The following is a 20,295-nucleotide window of genomic DNA, read 5'->3' on the forward strand; positions in this document are numbered from 1 at the left end:
CCATAACTCAAGGGATAAACAAAACGTGGCGTGTTCTACAGTGGACCCGGGTGAAGGAGCTTGGAGAGAGCCACACGCTGTTCTGGGAGGCATCCCTGCCTTCACGCGGCTTGTCGTGGAGTTCTTTTCTGGAGCGGGGCTCCACTGGCCCCATGGTTCTGCAGGGGCTATGGCCTGTCCTCAAGCAAGGATGGGAGGAAACCCTGGGAGGCCGGGGGCGTGAGCAGTTGTTCGTTCACCTCTGCCTCGTGACTGGGCACGTTCTCTCCCCAAATACATCTGGCTCGCAGGAATCTTGACGAAGCCTGATCTGGTGGACAAAGGAACTGAAGACAAGGTTGTGGACGTGGTGCGGAACCTCGTGTTCCACCTGAAGAAGGGCTACATGATCGTCAAGTGCCGGGGCCAGCAGGAGATCCAGGACCAGCTGAGCCTGTCCGAAGCCCTGCAGAGAGAGAAGATCTTCTTTCAGGATCACCCATATTTCAGGTGCGCTTGCCTGGGTTTCATCATGGATCAGTCCAAGCCCAGGATGTCAGGCCTTCCAGGGGACAATGGCAGCCATCCCACAGATGTGTGGAGTGTGTGTGTGTGTGTGCGTGCGTGTGTGTGTGACTATGCTTGTTCTCCAACAAGGACTATGGAATTCACCTAGAAGAATAGGAAGGGGATTACAAAATACTGCAAGAAAAAAAAAACTAAAAACCAATCAAAATAGGGAGAGAACAATGTACAATAATTTACGTAGCATGGTGCTGGAACCATATTTTATAAAAACATAAATAGAAGAGCATAGGAAAAAAGTAGAAAGCCCAGAAATAGACCTAGATATATATATTTGACACATGATAAATGCAGCATTTCAAATCAAATAGTGGACTATATCAGCTTGAGTATCTATTAATGGTGTTAGGATAATTAATATTTGGGAAAAAACTAAAATACCGCCCTTACTTATCTCATTATACCAAAATAGTTAAAGTTTAAAGTTAAATATTAAGAGGAAGCAATAAGCATCTCAGAAGAAAGGTAGGTGAATAGTTTATAAGATTTTTCTATCCCTCCTACCAAAAGTGACATTTTTTAAAAGGAAAAGACTGATAAATTGGTAAGATTTAAAATGATGAGACTATGTAGAGTTGTAAACATTCTTGCATTCAGTTCTCCCAGAAGCCTACAGAGAGCCATTACTCAGAATTCCAGGAATATCAAATGGAAACTTACATGCTGTTCTGCACATTCACAATTGCCAGAAGATGAGATGATTCAGTGTCCATTGATGGATGGATGCAGAAAGCAATGTGGTCTGTACAAAAACATGGAATACTTTCAGCCTTAGAAAGGAAAGACATTCTGACACATGCTACAACATGGATGAAGCTTGGGAACATTCTACTAAGTGAAAGAACCCAGTCATAAGAGGACGGATACTGTCTGATTCCACTTAGCTGAGGTCCCTGGAGTAGTCAGATTCATAGAGACAGAAAGAATGATGGGCGCCAGGGGCTGGGAGAGAAGAGAATGGGCAGGTAGTGTTTAATGGGGCCATTGTTTCAGTTTGGGAATATGAAAAGTTCTGAAGACAGACAGTGGTGATGGTTGCATAATAGTGTGAATGTACTTAATGCCACTCAAGTGTACTCTTAAAGATGGTTAAATGGTCAATTTTATGTTATATGTATTTTACCACAATTTAGAAAAATTGACAGAGAAACTGAAGCTTAGGGATGAGTATACTCTCACAAAAAGGCACAGAAACTCATGCTACACTGCTGCCTTTATCCTAAAATGTCCTATGAAATGTGGGAAACCCTGTAATAACTCACTCTGTGAGCACAAATTTGGATTGGGTGAGAAGATGCTTGACTTCCTTCCTCCAGGCAGCCCATGGTTTAAGTTTTTATCTTGGACAAGATATCTTGTGTCTCTTCTCCTCAGTGTTCTGCTACCCATTTATCTCAATATGCTTCAATGTATTTGTATGAAGATATGTCTGTATCCATTATGATTACCTACACATATTACACATAGAAGGGGGTATGTGTTATAAAAACATGTCTATACATGTCTGTGTATTTTTGTGATGACCAAGTCTATAGTCAAACACCATGATACACATTTATTATATCAGCTGGAAGAGCTCATTCCATATCATTGTGGAAATATCCTAGATTGCTGAAATTCAGTCATAATCCTATTCAATCCAGTTCTGAGTATTTGTTGGGTACCAACTGCAAGACATTCCATCCAGTTGTAAGCAACTGAAATGTGCCTTGACTTTCCCCAACAGCAAAAAGGCAGACATGCGTGTTCTGGCTACATCAAGGTGGAAATCGGTCCTGTGTTCTCTTCTAGGGATCTGCTGGGGGAAGGAAAGGCCACGGTTCCCTGCCTGGCAGAAAAACTTACCAGCGAGCTCATCACACACATCTGTGTAAGCACGGGCAGAGCTGTGGGTTCTCTAGAAAGAATACTACGACCGCAGAGCTGAGCCTTGCTGGCTTCTGAAACATCACTGTACACACAGATCTTCTGAGGATCTTGTTAAGATGCAGTTTCAGATTCTGTGGGTCTGGAGTGGGGCCTAGAATTCTGCGTTTCCAGCAAGCCCCCAGACAATGTGGATATTCCTTTTCAGGGGACCACAGTCAGGGGGGATGCTGATAGACTGTATCTACTGGGCCAAAATAAAAATTAAAATCTTATGCACAAGCTACTAACTCTTCCTTTCTCATTGACAACCACTATTATAATGTCTTAGTCATTCTAATGAACATATGTTTTAACTTCTAAAAGCTTTGTAAAAGCTCTCTGTGGTTCTTTTTAAAAATCTGCCTGAATGTAGTGTCTTCCTTTTTCAAATTTTCTTTTCTTTTCTTTTCTTTTTTTTTTTTTGAGACAGAGTCTCACTGTGTTGCCCAGGCTGGAGTGCAGTGGCGTGATCTCAGCTCACTGCAACCTCTGCCTCCTGGGTTCAAGCAATTCTCCTACCTCAGCCTCCTGAGTAGCTGGGATTACAGGTGCTCTCCACCATGCCTGGCTAATTTTTGTATTTTTAGTAGAGACAGGGTTTCACCATGTTGACCAGACTGGCCTTTTTCAAATTTTCAACTCAGCACCAGAGTGCAAGGTCTTCCACGTGGTCCCCAGGAATGCGGGTGCAGAACAGGGTTGTTTCCAGCTGACCATGATGAGCGCAGAGCTCTCTGGGGTCCCACTGTATGCAGAAAGAGGATGCTTCCTTATTAGATTCCCCACCTCGAGCAAGCCCATGGGGATTGATTTTTTGCCTCTGCACCAAGTCAGGCTCATAAGTTCCCGTTCGAATTTTCTTACCTAGACAGATGCCCTTGTGGCTGAGCCAGGCTTCATTGCTGCCTTCTCCTTGAGCCCCTGCCTGGCCACTGTTACTGGGGCTGGCCTCTGACTACCCCTCACTAACTTGTGAGTCCACCGATACATTTAAAGGTGCAGCTTTCACATGTCAGCCGGCATTTTTAGATGTTTGCCATGGAAGGGTGAGCCAGCATATGGCGTCAACCGTATTGTTAAAAACGTAAGTCTCTGATCACTTTTTATTGATTGCAAGCAACGTAAAAGTTGTTGAATCTCAAATTGTTCCAAATGCCACTTTTTCAGAACCTACTAGACAAGTGGATCTCTCCAGTCTCCCTCCAGAGAGTTTACCTAATATGACCACAGAGGAACTGCTCCTGGGTCACTCTCCCAGGGCCCAGGACCCATGCACAGTGGGTGCCACAGTGCTGCTCATGAGGCTGCTGTCGCAGGAGTGGGGAAGGGGGAAGACCTGGGCAGAAAACAGTGCCCCCAGTGTGTGCCCCCCTGCACCTCCCCCGGGTCTGGAAAAGCTTCCTTTTAGAGGAAGCCAGGAAGTCAAATGGCCCACACAACTCCTCTGCAGAGGGAGGCCCGGGACCTCCTTTTCATTCTCTGTTCATCTTTATACATTTCCATTATTTTCTCTCCATTTTCCTCAGAAATCTCTGCCCCTGTTAGAAAATCAAATCAAGGAGAGTCACCAGAGAATAACAGAGGAGCTACAAAAGTATGGTGTCGACATACCGGAAGATGAAAATGAAAAAATGTTCTTCCTGATAGATGTGAGTGTTGCCAGCTGCATGGAGCTGGAGAAGCACATGTCATGGTCAAAAAAGGGACCCTGGGCCTTATGCACTTCCTTCTTCGCTCCCCCAAGGCTGATCCAAAGACATCTGGCCCGTAGCACTCAAAGGGTGGGCAGGGCTGAGAGAGGCAGGGCAGGGAGTGTGGGTGTGGGGGTGGAGTCAGCAGTGAGGGATGCTCAGGCTGCGTTGTGCCTACTCTGTCACGAGCATCACCCAGATCCCTAAGGCAGTAAGGGGTGGGATAGGATTTTCTAGTGCCAAAACCTCTTCTTTCCCCTGATCCACAGTGTCCCATAAGAAAGCAAAGAATGACTCCCCACCCTCCACATAGGCACGGCCTCCAAACGACCTTGACACTTGGATTTGAAGTCTATCCACTTATACTGATGTTTTTCTTCTTGACAGAAAGTTAATGCCTTTAATCAGGACATCTCTGCTCTCATGCAAGGAGAGGAAACTGTAGGGGAGGAAGACATTCGGCTGTTTACCAGACTCCGACACGAGTTCCACAAATGGAGTACAATAATTGAAAACAATTTTCAAGAAGGTGAGTGTCTTAGTCCCTTCTTTTGGGCTGCTACAACCGAATACCTGAGACTGGGTCATTTATAAACAGTAGAAACTTATTGCTCATTGTTCTGGAGGTGAGAAATCTATTCTTAAGGAATCAGGAAATTTGGTGTCTGGTGAGAGCTTGTTCTCTGCTTCAAAGATGGCACCTTCTAGCTGTGTCTTCTCATGGGATAAGGGACGAACAAGCTTCCTCGGACCTCTTTTTTACAGGGGTACCACAGGCATACCTCAGAGATATTGTGGGTTCAGTTCCAGACAAAAAGAATATTGCAATAATGCAAGTCACATAAACTTCTTGGTTCCTGGTGCATAAACAGTTCATTTATGCCCTACTGCAGTCTATTAAGTGTGTAATAGCATTAGGCCTAAAAAATATGTATGTACCTTAGTTTAAAACACCTTATTGCTAAAAAATTGCTGATACAGAAACAAAAAGTGAGCATGTGCTACTGGAAAAAAATGGTGCTGATTTGCTTGACGTGGGATTGCCACAGACTTTCAATTTGTAAAAAATACGGTATCGGTGAAGTGCAATAAAACAAGATATGCCTGGAATGCCATTATGCGGGCAGAGTGCTCATAACCCAATCCTTCCTAAAGATCTCCTCTGTTGATACCATCACACTGGGGATTAAGTTTCAACATAGGAATTTTTAGGGGACACCAACATGTAGACCATAGAAATGAGTCAATACCGTGGTAAACCTGATATGTTGGCTTAAGACAGAGAAAAGTGGGGCAGTTGGGGAGGATGGTCAGGATAAGCAGCTAGTGACAACTAAAGCCATGTTTGCTCTCTTCTGTATCACTGAACCCAAATGACCATCCACTGATGAATTGATAAACCAACTGGCGTGTGTCTGTGTGTAGCGGTTGGCTTTGGCTGTCATAACAAAGTACCACAGACTTGGGGGGGCTTAAACAGTAGAAATTTATTTTCTTACAGTTCTGGAGGCTGGAAGTCCAAGATCAAGATGTTGGTGGAGTTGGTTCCTTCTAAGGCCTCTCTCCTTGCCTTGCAGATGGCATCTTCTCTTTGGGTCCTCATGTGGTTGTCCCTCAGTGTGTGTGTCCTCATCTCCTCCTACAAGGACACTAGGCAGATGGGATTGAGGGCCCACCGCAGTGACCTGATTTCAATTTAATTACTTCTTTGCCTGTCTCCAAACACAGTCAGATTCTGAGTTTCTGAGGGTTAGGACTTCAACATTGGAATTTGAAGAGGTCACAACTCAAACTCAGCCTATAACACCAAGCCCTGGAATATTTCCAGCCACAGACAGGCACAGAGTGCTGGTCCACAGCACCCCATGGATGAACCTTGAAAATGTCATGCTGAGCGAAAGAAGCCAGCCACAAAGGCCGCACGGTCTATGATTCCATTGATAGAAAATGGCTAGAACAGGCAAACCCAGGCAGGCAGAAAGCAGAACAGTGGCTGTCAGGGGCTGGGGAGGGAAAAGTGGGAAGTGATCACTGATGGGTGATGGATGTGGGGTTTGGGAGTTATGTCTGGGGCTGGTCGCACAGCTTTTTGAATATACTAAAATTCACTCGCCCATACGCTTTTCTTTTTCTTTTTCTTTGGAGACAGGGTCTCACTCTGTTGCCCAGGCTGGGGTGCAGTGGTTCAGTCTCGGCTCACTGCACCCTCTGCCTCCCACATTCAAGCGATTCTCCTGCTTCAGCCTCCAGCTCCCTAGTAGCTGGGATTATAGGCACCTGTCTAATTTTTGTATTTTTAGTAGAGATGGGGTTTCACCATGTTGGCCAGGCTGGTCTCGACCTCCTGACCTCAGGTGATCACTGGCCTCAGCCTCCCAGAGTGCTGGAATTACGGGCGTGAGCCACTGTGCCTGGCCTGAACCATATATTTTTAATAGAGTGAATTTTATACTATGTAAATGACATCTAGTTAGAAAAATCCTTATGGGAAAATATTTCCTGACTAAAAAAAGTGTTCTAGATTACCATTCAAAAAGGAACTCAAACCCTCTGAACTTCTCATGGGGCTAACTCTCTCTAGTGTGGATTGTTGGGAGTACAAATCATTCCAAAAGTTTAAAGAAAAATGCAGCATCTTACACAGTGAACAGTGCTACTGTATCACATTCATACAAGTTGATGTGCCTGGTTTACTCTGTTATCCCATTTGACTTGTAAACACTTTCTACACATGGCAATACTTTCGACACATGAATATGTGATGTATTGTTAATTCCAGAAAGTGTTCATGCTCATTTCTAATGAGTGTGCAGTTGAAGGCAAGGAATGTATTACGGTACAATTTCTTTGGTAAAACTAAAATTGGATTCCCAAAACTTCATACTGGAGTACATTTTTAAGAAGGGGTCTTGGCCGGGCACGGTGGCTCACGCCTGTAATCCCAGCACTTTGGGAGGCCGAGGCGGGTGGATCATGAGGTCAGGAGATTGAGACCATCCTGGCTAACACGGTGAAACCCCGTCTCTACTAAAAATACAAAAAAATTAGCCGGGCGTGTTGGCGGGTACCTGTAGTCCCAGCTACTTGGGAGGCTGAGGCAGGAGAATGGCGTGAACCCGGGAGGCAGAGCTTGCAGTGAGCTGAGATCACGCCACTGCACTCCAGCCTGGGTGACAGAGCGAGACTCTGTCACAAACAAACAAATGAAAAAAAAGGGTCTTACTCGAAGTTTCTGCATGTGTGGGTTCCTGGCATCGTACCTGGCTCTGCACTCCCCTTCCTGAGATGACTAAGGAAAATTATCTTCAGATCTGGCTTGTGTGTGTGTGTGTGTGTGTGTGTATGTGTGTGTATGTGTGTGTCATCCCTGGATATTTTTAGTTTACTAGTTAGATTTGATTTGATACCACTTTTTCTTGCCATTTATATTTTCAGAAAATTTAGAATGGTATTGTGTTTAGAAAAATGTGCAAGATTGTTTTTGTAAAATAATTTAGAGTTTTTTTTTTTTTCCTGCTATAGGCCATAAAATTTTGAGTAGAAAAATCCAGAAATTTGAAAATCAGTATCGTGGTAGAGAGCTGCCAGGCTTTGTGAATTACAGGACATTTGAGACAATCGTGAAACAGCAAATCAAGGCGCTGGAAGAGCCGGCTGTGGATATGCTACACACCGTGACGGGTGAGTGCTCAGTTTCACCTCTGAGCATTGATTTCTAAAGAAGGGAAAGGTTCGAACCAAAGCCAGCACCAAACTTCAGCACTTTCCTCCTGGGGTGCCTCCCACACCAACGAGCAAACCTCTCATTCTCCAGATGCCAAGTTGGTATTCAACAATTCAATTCAATTCTGTCACTAACTACCCTCAGTCAGTGTGGACCCCATAGCTTAAGGGCTCAGTTCCACAACACTGGCCCCAACTACAAATGCCGGTCACAAGTCCCAGACCTCCCATTCTTCTGATGAACTGTTTATAAATCAAGGTTCTTGCGACCCATTCCTCAGGTCAACCAAGAACTCTGGAACACACTTCACTGACATTTACTGGTCTATTAGAAAGGACTTGATAAGGGGCACAAATGAAGCTGTTGGAGAGGCACATAGTAGGGGCCTGAACACAGAAGCTTCTGTCCCCACGGGGTTGGGGGCACCACCCTCATGGCACAGGGATGTGGTCATCAACCAGGGAGCTCTTGGAACCTCACCGCGGAGAAGGTTTTATGGAGGCTTCATCATGAAGGCATGATGGAGGATTGACTCAATCTCCAGGCCCTCCCTCCTCTGTGGAGCTGGAAGTTCTAAGTTTCTAGCCAAGGCTTGGTCTTTCTAGTGCCTGGCCCCAATCCTGAAGCTATGTAGGGGCCCACCAGGCATCATCTCTTCAAAACACGAGATACTCCTAAGGCTGGACATTCCAAGAGATGTAAGGGCTCTGTGTTAGGAAATGGGGACAAAGACAAAATATTTATATTTTTCCTATCACACCACACCTCCCCCCTGCTCCACTGCTATGCTGGCTTCACACTCAAAATTGGCTGTTTATTTGAAATCTCCAAGGAGTAAAGCCAATGGTTCCATAACTGCACGTGTAGATGTGTTTGGAGCCTTTTAGAGTGCTGTAGGAATCTAGGTGTGTCACGGATAGGTAGGAAACTAGATCCTACTGTGGATCCACTCCCTTCTTGAAATGCTTTGCTTTCTTGGTTTTCCAGGTATTAAATCTCTATTCTTCATCCTCTCCTTGACTGACAGTATCCTTACTCACACTTCAGCTGCCTCATCTTAGCAGTAATTAATAATCACTCATGGATCCATGAACTAAGGAGCTGGAGATAGCCTCAGAACAGCTCATTCAGAGGTGTATTTCCAGTAAAATTGACCTTTTAGCCCTAATAATCATATACCAAAACCTGCAATCATGTTGTTTTGGTCCATTGTAGACTCTTAACTCATTCCAGAGGAAAGTTTATAACACTTAGAGCCTTATAGTCATAAAAATCAATATAGATATACCTATTTCTTTTTCAGAAATGTATGACATGGAGATCAATAAGAGGTTTTCAATCATAAAGATACTATACCTTGTATTACAATAAAATTCTGTGAGGAAGTAGAATAGAAATGAGTTTCAAAAATAAAAGATAAATAATATAAATTTTTTAATCTAAATAAGAGCTTGTTCTTGTATTTTTTTCAAATGAATAATGTAGACACTCAAATTCCATTGATATATTTAAGAGTGATTTGACTTATATTAAGAGTTATATTATAAAATATTAATATTTATAATTTAACAGAAATTACATTCTTTGCAGCTATTTAGGATAAAAAGTTTAAATATCAAATAAATGTATGCCAGGGGTCATTTGCTTTTAAGATTCTTCAGCAAATTATTAAGCAAAAAGAGCACGCCTTGCTTTTTCATGGTAAAGAGAAGAAGGGAGCGGGGAGAGGGGAAACTTTACTTCATACCATTTGATCCTCATATTTTTTTGCATCTTAAGAAAAGAACAAATGATCCTACCAATATTGAACTATTTTTCTCTCTTTGATTAGATATGGTCCGGCTTGCTTTCACAGATGTTTCGATAAAAAATTTTGAAGAATTTTTTAACCTCCACAGAACCACCAAGGTAAAACCAACCATGTGTTGTTTAAAAAAAAAAAAAATTAAGCTTGACACTAGAAAATAGATTTCTTGGATGAGGATTATTTCAACTTTATTGTATACTTTTAGAACAGCAAATAACATCACTCACTAGTGCTTCTTCTGATGTTACCGGTGATGTCTGGTTAAAAGCAATAAAGGAGGGAGTGCTTAAACGCATAGAACAAGAGATCCACAGTTAGCGGAGAAGATTATCACATCTAAGGGCAATGGCTCCAAATCCAGAAACTCACTGAGGAAACTACATATAAAAATAGAATATTTCTGGCCCGAGTGGGCATGATGAGCCTGTAATCCCAGCACTTTGGGAGGCTGAGGCCGGTAGATGACTTAAAGCCAGGAGTTTGAGACCAGCCTGGCCCACATGGCAAAACCCCATCTCTACTAAAAATACAAAAAAGTAGCTGGACATGGTGGTGCATGCCTGTAATCCCAGCTACTTGGGAGGCTGACACTTTAGAATTGATTGAGCCCAGGAGGCGGAAGTTGCAGTGAGCCAAGATTGCACCACTGCACTCTAGCCTAGGCGATGGAGCGAGACCCTGTCTCAAAAAAAAAAAAAAAAAAAAAATCTTTCCATCCAGAGTGAGGAAAGAGCCTACAGGAAATGAGCCTGGGGGACAGACTGGGCCAAGAGACCAGACTTAGCCACTCTTAGAAATAGGTGTCCCCGGCACAGATGAGGAGCCTGGCCCCATGATTCACCAGCTGGAGGCCTTGGGATGTGCCACTTCCAGCCTGTGCCCCTGACTCCTCATTCATAAAAGAAGACTGATAAGGCCTTCCTCAGAAGGTTGAGATGGACGTGGAGTAAGATGTTTAGGACGCACCTGCCACTGTGCACTGTGCCTCTCATCAAGGCCTGGAGGGTCCAGGGGTGAAGTTTCTCCTCCTCAGGTTTTGGCAACCAGTTTCTCTAAACCGCGGGAACATAAAACAGAATTTTCTGACTTAAACATGGCTTTCCTGCTCATCCCTGTGGATTATCTGATGGATATGACAATCCTCGCCATCAGATATAGAAGCCCCTAAAAGAGAAAGGAAAGAAGCTGAGTTACGGGGCCTGAAAGCAAGCCTGTGCAGGTCCCCAGGCCCCGGGATGGGGGTCCGGCCCATCTGTGGCTCAAGCCTCCTGGGAAGCTCTGACCCTCAGCCAGGGCTAGAAACCTGCCTTAGATACACCAGGGCGCGGCCCAGAGGGCTGTTCCAGGAAACGTGCTGTTTCACTCACGTTGGGTAACCTGGTATTTACGGACTTCTTACCTACTTTCCTGTGACTCAGGAATTTGTGTCTTGAGGGAAACTGTATTTATTTATTTTTTACTGTAGTCCAAAATTGAAGACATTAGAGCAGAACAAGAGAGAGAAGGTGAGAAGCTGATCCGCCTGCACTTCCAGATGGAACAGATTGTCTACTGCCAGGACCAGGTATACAGGGGTGCGTTGCAGAAGGTCAGAGAGAAGGAGCTGGAAGAAGAAAAGAAGAAGAAATCCTGGGATTTTGGGGCTTTCCAGTCCAGCTCGGCAACAGACCCTTCCATGGAGGAGATCTTTCAGCACCTGATGGCCTATCACCAGGTACGTCTTTGCGTGGTTCAGGATGCCAGCTTCCATTCTTTCCTTTCCTTCTGAACGCCTCTCTCTTTAGTCTTGCTCTCTCTGTAGGTGACGTTGGTCAGCTCTGTCGTTTACCTCCTTGTTAGCCTCCTGTATTAGTCCATTTTCATGCTGCTGATAAAGACATACCTGAGACTGGGCAATTTACAAAAGAAAGAGGTTTAACGGACTTACAGTTCCACATGGCTGGGGAGGCCTTCTACCATCATGGCAGAAGGCAATGGGCACTTCTTACCTGGCGGCGGTGGCAAGAGAGAGAATGAGAGCCAAGTGAAAGGGGTTTCCCCTTATCAAACCATCAGATCTCATGAGACTTACTCACTACCATGAGAACAGTATTGGAGAAACTGCCCCCATGATTCAATTATCTCCCCCTGAGTCCCTCCCACAACATGTGGGAATTATGGGAGTACAATTCAAGATGACATTTGGGTGGGGACACAGAGCCAAACCATATCGCCTTCGTAGAAGCAGCTCAACCTCAGACAGAGAGATGGTGGCTTAGAGCCAGTGACATCTGGTTTTGATGGCTGTCTAGCTCTGGCCAAGTTACTTAACCTCTCTGAGCCTCAGCTTTCTTTGTAAAATGGTGTCTCCTCATAGATTCTAGTGCATATTCCAGGAGACGAGTGTGGATGATGATAATGGATTGCTAATGGAAAAACCAAACTCTGTTAAAATATTTGAAAGAGTTTTATTCTGAGCCAAATATGAGGGACCATGGCTCTGGGAACAGTCTCAGGAGGTCCTGAGGAAGTGTGCCTGAAGCTGTCAGGATGCAGTTTGATTTTATACATTTCAGAGAGGCAGGAATTGTAGGTAAAATCATAAATCAATACATGGGAGGTGTACTTGCCCTCCCTAAAGAGGCAGGACACCTTGAAGGAGGGGGAGCTTACCGGTCATAGGTGGGTTCAGAGATTTTCTGGTTGGCAATTGCTTGAAAGAGTTAAACTTTGTCTACAGACTTGACATCAATAGAAAGAAATGCCTGAGTTAAGGGCAGTGTTAGAGGCCAAAGGTATGTAGATGAAGACTCTGGCTAGCAGCCTTCAGAGAGAATAAATGGTAAATGTTTCTTTTCAGGCCTTAGAGGCAGCAGGCTCTCAGTTAATCTCTCCTAGATTCAGGGAAGGCCTAGAAGGGGAGAGGTCTGACTGCATTAATGGAGATTCTCTACAGGTGCAAATTCCCCCCACAAAACATGGCAGGGCCATTTCAATCTGTTGGTCCTGTTACAGCCGTTTCAAAATATGTCCAAAAAATATATTTTTAGGTAAAATATTTGTATTTCCTTTAGGGTCTGCAATCTGTCTTGTGATGCTATACCAGAGTCGGGTTGGAAAGTCAGCCATTTCACACTGAGTTCATGGAAACTCATCCAAGGAGATTTCATGATCTGTGGGGTGTGTGTGACTTAACCCCTGCCTCACGTGACTTTATAATATGGTATCTTACTACTCCAGAGTCTTTTTGGCCAACCTTATGATCTCAATTTCAACCTAAACTCCAAAAGGGCCTGGCTTCTCTTCCTGTTACGGCCAGGAATTCAGATTTTCAGCTTTCTCTGGGGTCCACTTGGCCAAGAGGGGTTCTGTTGAGTTGGCTGGAAGGCATAGGATTTTATTTCTGGTTTACAGCAATTTCCTTAGTGCAGCATTGGAATGCAATGGTAGCAGACTAAATGGAAGCTATCGCATAGACACATGCTTTGGTTGATACTGCACAATTCAGTTAACCTGAAGTACAATCTAATTCATCCTAGGGAAGGAGGCAGTGAACACAGGCACAACTCAGGTAGAGCCCTTGGGATGTGTCAACACCTGAAGAGGTAAAGCAAATTGTAATCTCTCGGTTTATCAGATGTCCCCATTGCCTTACTATTTGGATGCTTTAAAGCAGGGCCTCTCAAACTCCACCCAGCACAGAGGCCTCCTGGGATCTTGTGGAAATGCAGATGCTGATTGCAGGTCAGGATGAAGCTGAGATTCTGCCTTTCTTTTTTTTTTTTTTTTTGAAACCGAGTCTCACTCCATTACCCAGGCTGGAGTGCAGTGGCACAATCTCAGCTCACTGCGACCTCTACATCCTGGGTTCAAGCAATTCACCTGCCTCAGCCTCCCAAGTAGCTGGGATTACAGGCTTACCTTGCCACCATGCCTAGCTATTTTTTCTATTTTTAGTAGAGATGGAGTTTTACCATGTTGGCCAGGCTGGTCTTGAACTCCTGACCTCAAATGATCTGCCTGCCTCGGCCTCCCAAAGTGCTGGGATTACAGGCGTGAGCCACCATGCCCGGCCTCTGCATTTCTAACGGGCTCTCAGGGGTCACCATACTACTGGATAGAGGCCACACTTGGAGCAGCAAGGCTCTAAACCGAGGGTCAACATCCATTCCTCCAGACACTGGGAGCTGCATGCACGTGAGTGAAGCCAGTTAAGGGGAAGACAGGCATGCACATCAGCTTCTCCTGCAGCCAAGCTCACACCTGTCTGCTGCTTCCACTGCCTCCTAGAATGAACAGTTACCTTGAGAGTAGGTGAGGCATATACATGCACAGAATCCAAACAATAGGATGAGTGACAATGGCAGAGGAGTCTCCGAGCCAAGCAGCTCCCCGGACAGAAGCAGCCCTTCTCTGGGTTCATTTCTGTCCTCCGAGGCTGACTCATGCACTCAAAAGCTCCCATGCATATACATTTTATAATGGTTTTTACACAAAGGTTAGCAGAGGAGTGGACGTGCTGCTCTGTACCCTGCCTCTTTTGCTGTACCTGGGAGATTGTTCTGCCTCAGTTCTGATGGGGCTGCCTTGTTCTTTTCAATGGCTGCTGAGTATCCCATTTTATGGATGTGGTATATTGAGCCAGCTCCCTTTAAGCGAACAGTTTGTTTGCAGTCTTTTGCTAATGCAGGTGTGTTGCTGTGAATAGGTTTGTTTGTATATCATGTATCTGGAAGCATCAATTCCTAGAAATGAGATTCCTGGTATATTAGGATTGTGCAGGGAAACAGAACCACAGATGTATGTATGTAAAGAAGTATATTTCAGCCAGGCATGGTGGCTCGTGCCTGTAATCCCGGCACTCTGGAAGGCTGAGGTGGATGGATCTCTTGAGGCCAGGAGTTTGAGACCAGCCTGGCCAACATGGCGAAACCCGGTCTCTACTAAAAATACAAAAAAATTAGCTTGGCATGGTGGCCCATGCCTGTAGTCCCAGCTACTTGGGAAGCTGAGACATGAGAATTGCTCGAACCTGGGAGGCAGAGGTTGCAGTGAGCCAAGATCACACCACTGCACTCCAGCCTGGGTGACAGAGCGAGACTCCATCTCAAAACAAACAAACAAACAAAAAACAAAACAAAACAAAAAACAGAAGGAAAGAAAGAAATATATGTATATTTCAAGGAATTGGCTTCTGCCATTTTGGGAGCTGGCAAGTCCAAAATCCCAGGGCAGGCCAGCAGGGAGAGCAGGCCAGAAATTGCAGCAGGAGCTAAGGCTGAGTCCACAGGCAGAATTTCTTCTTTTTAGGGAAACCTCATTTTTCTTCTTAAGACCCTCAACTGATTGGATGAGGCCCATCCACATCATTGAGAATGGTCTCCTTCACTTAAAGTCAGTGGGTTACACATGTTACCCACATCTACAGAATACCTCCGCAGCAATACCTAGATTCGTGTTTGATGGAATCACTGGGGACTCGAGCCTAGCCAAGCTAACACATGAAACACACCATCACAGCTGGGGAAAGGATGGCTTATTTTAGACTGATAAAGATGACCCAGAGAAGGCCTGCTCCATCCACACTGGCCACTTTAGTCTGCACTAAAGTTGTTGGGTTTTGTTTGTTTGTTTGTTTGGTGACAGAGTCTCACTCTGTCGCCCAGGCTGGAGTACAGTGGCACAGTCTCAGCTCACTGCAACCTCTGCATCCTGAGATCAAGCGATTCTCCTGCCTCAGCCTCCTGAGTAGCTGGGACTACAGGCACGTGCCACCACACTCGGCTAATTTTTGTTTTTTCAGTAGAGACGGGGTTTCGCCGTATTGGCCAGGCTGGTCTTGAACGCCTGACCATGTGATCCATCCGCCTCAGTCTACCAAAGTGCTGGGTTTACAGGCGGGAGCCACCACGCCCGGCCTTGTTGGGGTTTTTTGACAGCCTAATAGGTGAAAATGACATCTCATTACAATCTTCATTGGCATTCTCTTATGACAACAAGGTGGTACATCTTTTTGTGTGTTGAGGGTTATTTCTATTTCTTGCTCAGCAAGCACTTCATCCAGGAAAAGCTTCTTGGTGAGATAGTAGACCTCTGCGATTTCTGATGCAGACGATCTACATTTTGTCATTTGCTTTGTCATTTTTGTCTATGGTGGTTTTAGACTATGCTTTAGTTTTCTAGAGCAGAAAACTCAAGTTGGATTTGGGCCTCAGTGGTTTTTGTCATACTTTAAAAGGACTTTGTCTCCCTGAGATGATAAATGAGGTGGACAATATTTTCTTTAAGCAATTTCTTATTTTAACTGTTACATGATACCTTTGGCCCATTTGGAGTTCTTTGATGTCAAGAATGAGGCAGGATCCAGGTGGCAGCAGAGATCCCAGTCCCATCCTGGAAGGGTCGTCTAGTTCCCACTGGTACTCCACACGCCCACTCAGGCACTCACTTCCCCTCTGCGTTGGGTCCTGTCTGCATCCTGTCTTCAGCCCTGTTTTCCTTCTTTTCATCCATCAGTGTCACCAAGGTCACACTGGTACCTCACTCTCTTATGTCTTACCATCTAGTGCAGCCAGCACCCCCACATCACCCTCACTTTTTCTTTCTTTAAATTGTGCAGAAATATTCATCATGTCTATTTTGCCATCTTAACCATTTTGGGGTACATAGTTCAGTGGCATTAAGTACATTCATATTGTGCCAGCATCACCAGCAGCCACCTCCAGGACCTTCCCACACTGAAACTCTGTCCCCAATAAACACATTCCCCATTCCCCGCCCCTGAGTCGCTGACAGCTACCATCCTACTGTCTGTCTCTGTGAATTCAACTAACCTAAGTACCTCATAGGAGTTGTGACTGGCTTGTTTCATGCAGTATGATGTCCTCATCCAGGTGGTAGCAAGTGTCAGAGTTTCATGCCTATTTATTTATTATTATGAGACAGAGTCTTGCTCTGTCGCCCAGCCTGGAGTACAGTGGCGTGATCCCAGCTCGCTGCAGCCTCCCCCTGCCTGGGTTTAAACAATTCTCCTGCCTCAGCCTCCCATGGTGTGCCGCCACACCTGGCTACTTTTTGTATTTTTAGTAGAGACGCGGTTTCACCACGTTGACCAGGCTGGTCTGGAAATGCAGTTTTTGCACTGTCTGCCTGCTTACCTTTATAGAGCATATTTTGCCCTCTTCCATCAGAATTACCCATTTAATGGTCAGGAAAAGCTGGTGGGAATATGACTCATAGCTGGGACATTCTCTGCACTGTGCATAGTTCCTCTCTGCCACCACCATGGAGGAGATTGACGGGTTTGAAACCCAGGGGAAGGTCATTGCCCTGCGAGGGTCTCCCTCATTGAGAATCTGGATCCCCTCATGTGCACATAGTGAGGTCAGAGTTCCCTCCTCACAGTGTCCCCTCCACCCTCCCGTGAACTGTTCTTTCCTTCCAGGAGGCCAGCAAGCGCATCTCCAGCCACATCCCTTTGATCATCCAGTTCTTCATGCTCCAGACGTACGGCCAGCAGCTTCAGAAGGCCATGCTGCAGCTCCTGCAGGACAAGGACACCTACAGCTGGCTCCTGAAGGAGCGGAGCGACACCAGCGACAAGCGGAAGTTCCTGAAGGAGCGGCTTGCACGGCTGACGCAGGCTCGGCGCCGGCTTGCCCAGTTCCCCGGTTAACCACGCTCTCTGTCCAGCCCCGTAGACATGCACGCACACTGTCTGCCCCCGTTCCCGGGTAGCCACCGGACTGACGACTTGAGTGCTCAGTAGTCAGACTGGATAGTCCGTCTCTGCTTATCCATTAGCCATGGTGATTTAGCAGGAAGCTGGGAGAGCAGTTTGGTTTCCAGCATGAAGACAGAGCCCCACCCTCAGAGCACATGAGCTGGCGGGGATGAAGGATGCTGTCTCCGTACTGGGAAAGGGATTTTCAGCCCTCAGAATCGCTCCACCTTGCAGCTCTCCCCTTCTCTGTATTCTTAGAAACTGACACATGCTGAACATCACAGCTTATTTCCTCATTTTTATAATGTCCCTTCACAAACCCAGTGTTTTAGGAGCATGAGTGCCATGTGTGTGCGTCCTGTCGGAGCCCTGTCTCCTCTCTCTGTAATAAACTCATTTCTAGCAGACACTGCTCTGCCATGTTTTGTATTTTGGCGAGAAGCCTGAAACTAGCAGGTAGGGTGCAGTGGAGCAGTCGATGCTTAAGCTGCCCTCTGTGGCGGGGCCCGGTAGGAGCAAGCAAAAGAACAGGGTCTGATGATTTCCTAGAGACTGGAGGGAAATGGGGGAACACACTTTAAAAAATGAAACAATATGAAGCCAACGGTGCTAACTCTTAATAATGTGCATTGATCAAATGTCCAATTTGTTGAGTCACTGGGTACCTGGCATGGAGTTGAAAAGCACAAGGCCCAGTCAGGAAGCGGTTGCCAGGCCAGGTGCGATGGCTCACGCTGTAATCCCTTCACTTTGGGAGGCCGAGGCGGGTGGATCACCTGAGGTCAGGAGTTCGGGACCAGCCTGACCAATATGGCGAAACCCTGTCTCTACTAAAAATACAAAAATTAGCTGGGTGTGGTGGCGTGTGCCTATAGTCCCAGCTACTCAGGAGGCTGAGACATTAGAATTGCTTAAACCCGGGAGGTGGAGGTTGCAGTGAGCCCAGATCGTGCCACTGCACTCCAGCCTGGGCTACAGAGCAAGACTCCATCTCAGGGGAAAAAAAAGGTTTCCCAGTGGGACTTTACCTGCAGGGGCTGTGGCTGGGGGAGTGATCTGGGAAGCAGAGAAGGCGGAACACTAACCTTGGAGGAGAACCTGACTGAAGTTCTCTTTGGTCTAGCCTGGTCGGGGGAGACTCGAGCCACACTCCTACGCCCTGACTCTGAGAACCATGGCTCCCAATCAGTGCTGCTGCTGGGCCTCCTCACCATGAGGCCAGGGAAGGCTCAAGGGCAGGAAATTGAACAGTGGACTAGATGGATGGGGCAGGAGAGGACCGGACACTCTGTCCCTTAAGGGGAGAGTTGAAGGATCAGGATTGCCCGAGCCTAGGAAAGAGAAGGCCAAAAGGCAACAAGAGAGATGAAGTGTGAGCACCAAGGTGTGACATCCTCTGGGGAGGTATATTCTAGATGATCAGTGTGGGAAATGGGGGTACTTTCTACAGAGGGGCCCCCGGATGGCATGGCTTCCTCAAGAGCTGTGAGGTCCCAGGCAGTGGGGGCATCAGGCCAAGCTGCACAGCTGCTTGTCAGGTTGGGGGTGGGGGCTGGACCAGCAACACCATCCTCTCCCCTCTGGACCCCCCCACCCCACCATCCCAGATCTCTTCTGACTCTTGGGACTGTATAATTTTCAATTCTTTGGGAAGTTTGAGAATACATTTATAAGAGAGGATGTCCGGAGAGCAGTGGACATTTCACAAGCCCAGGTCAGCAGCTGCCGCTGGGCAGTAACTTTATGGCTCCCCCAGGTGCTGAAGTGCACCTGCAGGTTGACTTGATCTACTGTTAACAGAGGCTGATCAGTTTGACTCATGCTTAAGGAAGAGATAACACCAACGCACACACAGAGGTTTGCAAGAGTAAGGCAGGGTGGATCCAAACATTCTTAATTCAATACTAGGCACGCATTCTCGCAGTGGACATGGCCCAGGTCCTCTGGCTGTGTTGGTGCGTCAGACAGCCTGGCCCTTCCATGAGGCAGGTGCCCTCTCGTGGCAGGCCTGGGAAACTTCTCCACTATAAGACGTCCCTTCCTTCCACCACCACCCAAGCCAGTCTTCCACCCGCCTTAAGTTTCTGCTGCACGGGAAACAGAGTCAGAGGTGTCAAAGTGTTGCACAGGATTCTATTTTGCTGTTGTTAGAATTTTGCTAGTGATAACCAGAGAGGATGGAGGAAGAAAGTTGACAGTATGTGTCCCAGAGAACAGCAATTTCAATTTCCCCAGCAGAGTGAACCTGCTGGGGATGCCCCAAGGTGCCCGCAAGGACGTTCCTTTCAGCCAAAATGAACATGTGTGGTGATCCCCCAGGCCTGTCCTAACTAGTCATCCAGAGCGGAGAGGGGAGTGGCCCCAGCGGCCAGAACTGGGAGAGAGCCCTGGAGACCACTTTGTGTGACTCCTTCCTGCACTTAGAGGGGCCCTGAGTTCAGGCAAGCAATGGAACTGCCCCTCCCTACCCACCCCTCCATTCCCAGCCATGACGGGCAGCGCCGGCATCACACTCTGCTCTCCGGCTTCCGTGGCCTGCCCTGTAAGTGAGGCAGGAAAATCGGGTCTGGAGGCAGGAATGTAAGGCTGATTCACACTTCAACTCTAACCGGGACTATCCCCTCCACAGGGCGTATGCCAAGTAAATGACTTTGTAACTTTACTTTATCCTCTTCATTTACATAGGGCCCCCAAAGTAACCAATGGAAACCTCTAGAGGGTATTTAAACCCCCCAAAAACTGTAATGGGGCCATTGAGCCCCTAGGCTCGGGCCACTCCCACCCTGTGGTGTGTGCTTTCATTTTCAATACATCTTTGCTTTTGTTGCTTCATTCTTTTCTTGCTTTGTTTGTGTGTTCTGCCTAATTCTTTGTTCAAGACACCAAGAACCTGGACACT

General features: G+C 46.4%; 1 protein-coding gene across 15 annotated transcripts in view; it reads left to right on the top strand.

Annotated features, from left to right (window-relative positions):
* MX1 (MX dynamin like GTPase 1) overlaps positions 1-17,803 on the top strand; it is a 38,746-nt gene extending 20,943 nt beyond the window's left edge. For 13 of the 15 annotated variants that reach the window (XM_055105129.2, XM_034947818.3, XM_055105128.2 and 10 more), the window contains 8 exons: positions 291-489; positions 2,356-2,434; positions 3,999-4,121; positions 4,551-4,692; positions 7,686-7,844; positions 9,719-9,795; positions 11,160-11,408; positions 17,118-17,803. In XM_055105129.2, the coding sequence (XP_054961104.2) occupies positions 291-489; positions 2,356-2,434; positions 3,999-4,121; positions 4,551-4,692; positions 7,686-7,844; positions 9,719-9,795; positions 11,160-11,408; positions 17,118-17,348 (1,259 nt within the window). In that variant the 3' untranslated portion in view covers positions 17,349-17,803. 15 annotated transcript variants of the gene reach the window in all.
* The last annotated feature ends 2,492 nt before the right edge of the window (positions 17,804-20,295 follow it).

This window comes from Pan paniscus, chromosome 22 (genome assembly GCF_029289425.2).
Source record: "Pan paniscus chromosome 22, NHGRI_mPanPan1-v2.0_pri, whole genome shotgun sequence".
NCBI lineage: Eukaryota > Metazoa > Chordata > Mammalia > Primates > Hominidae > Pan > Pan paniscus.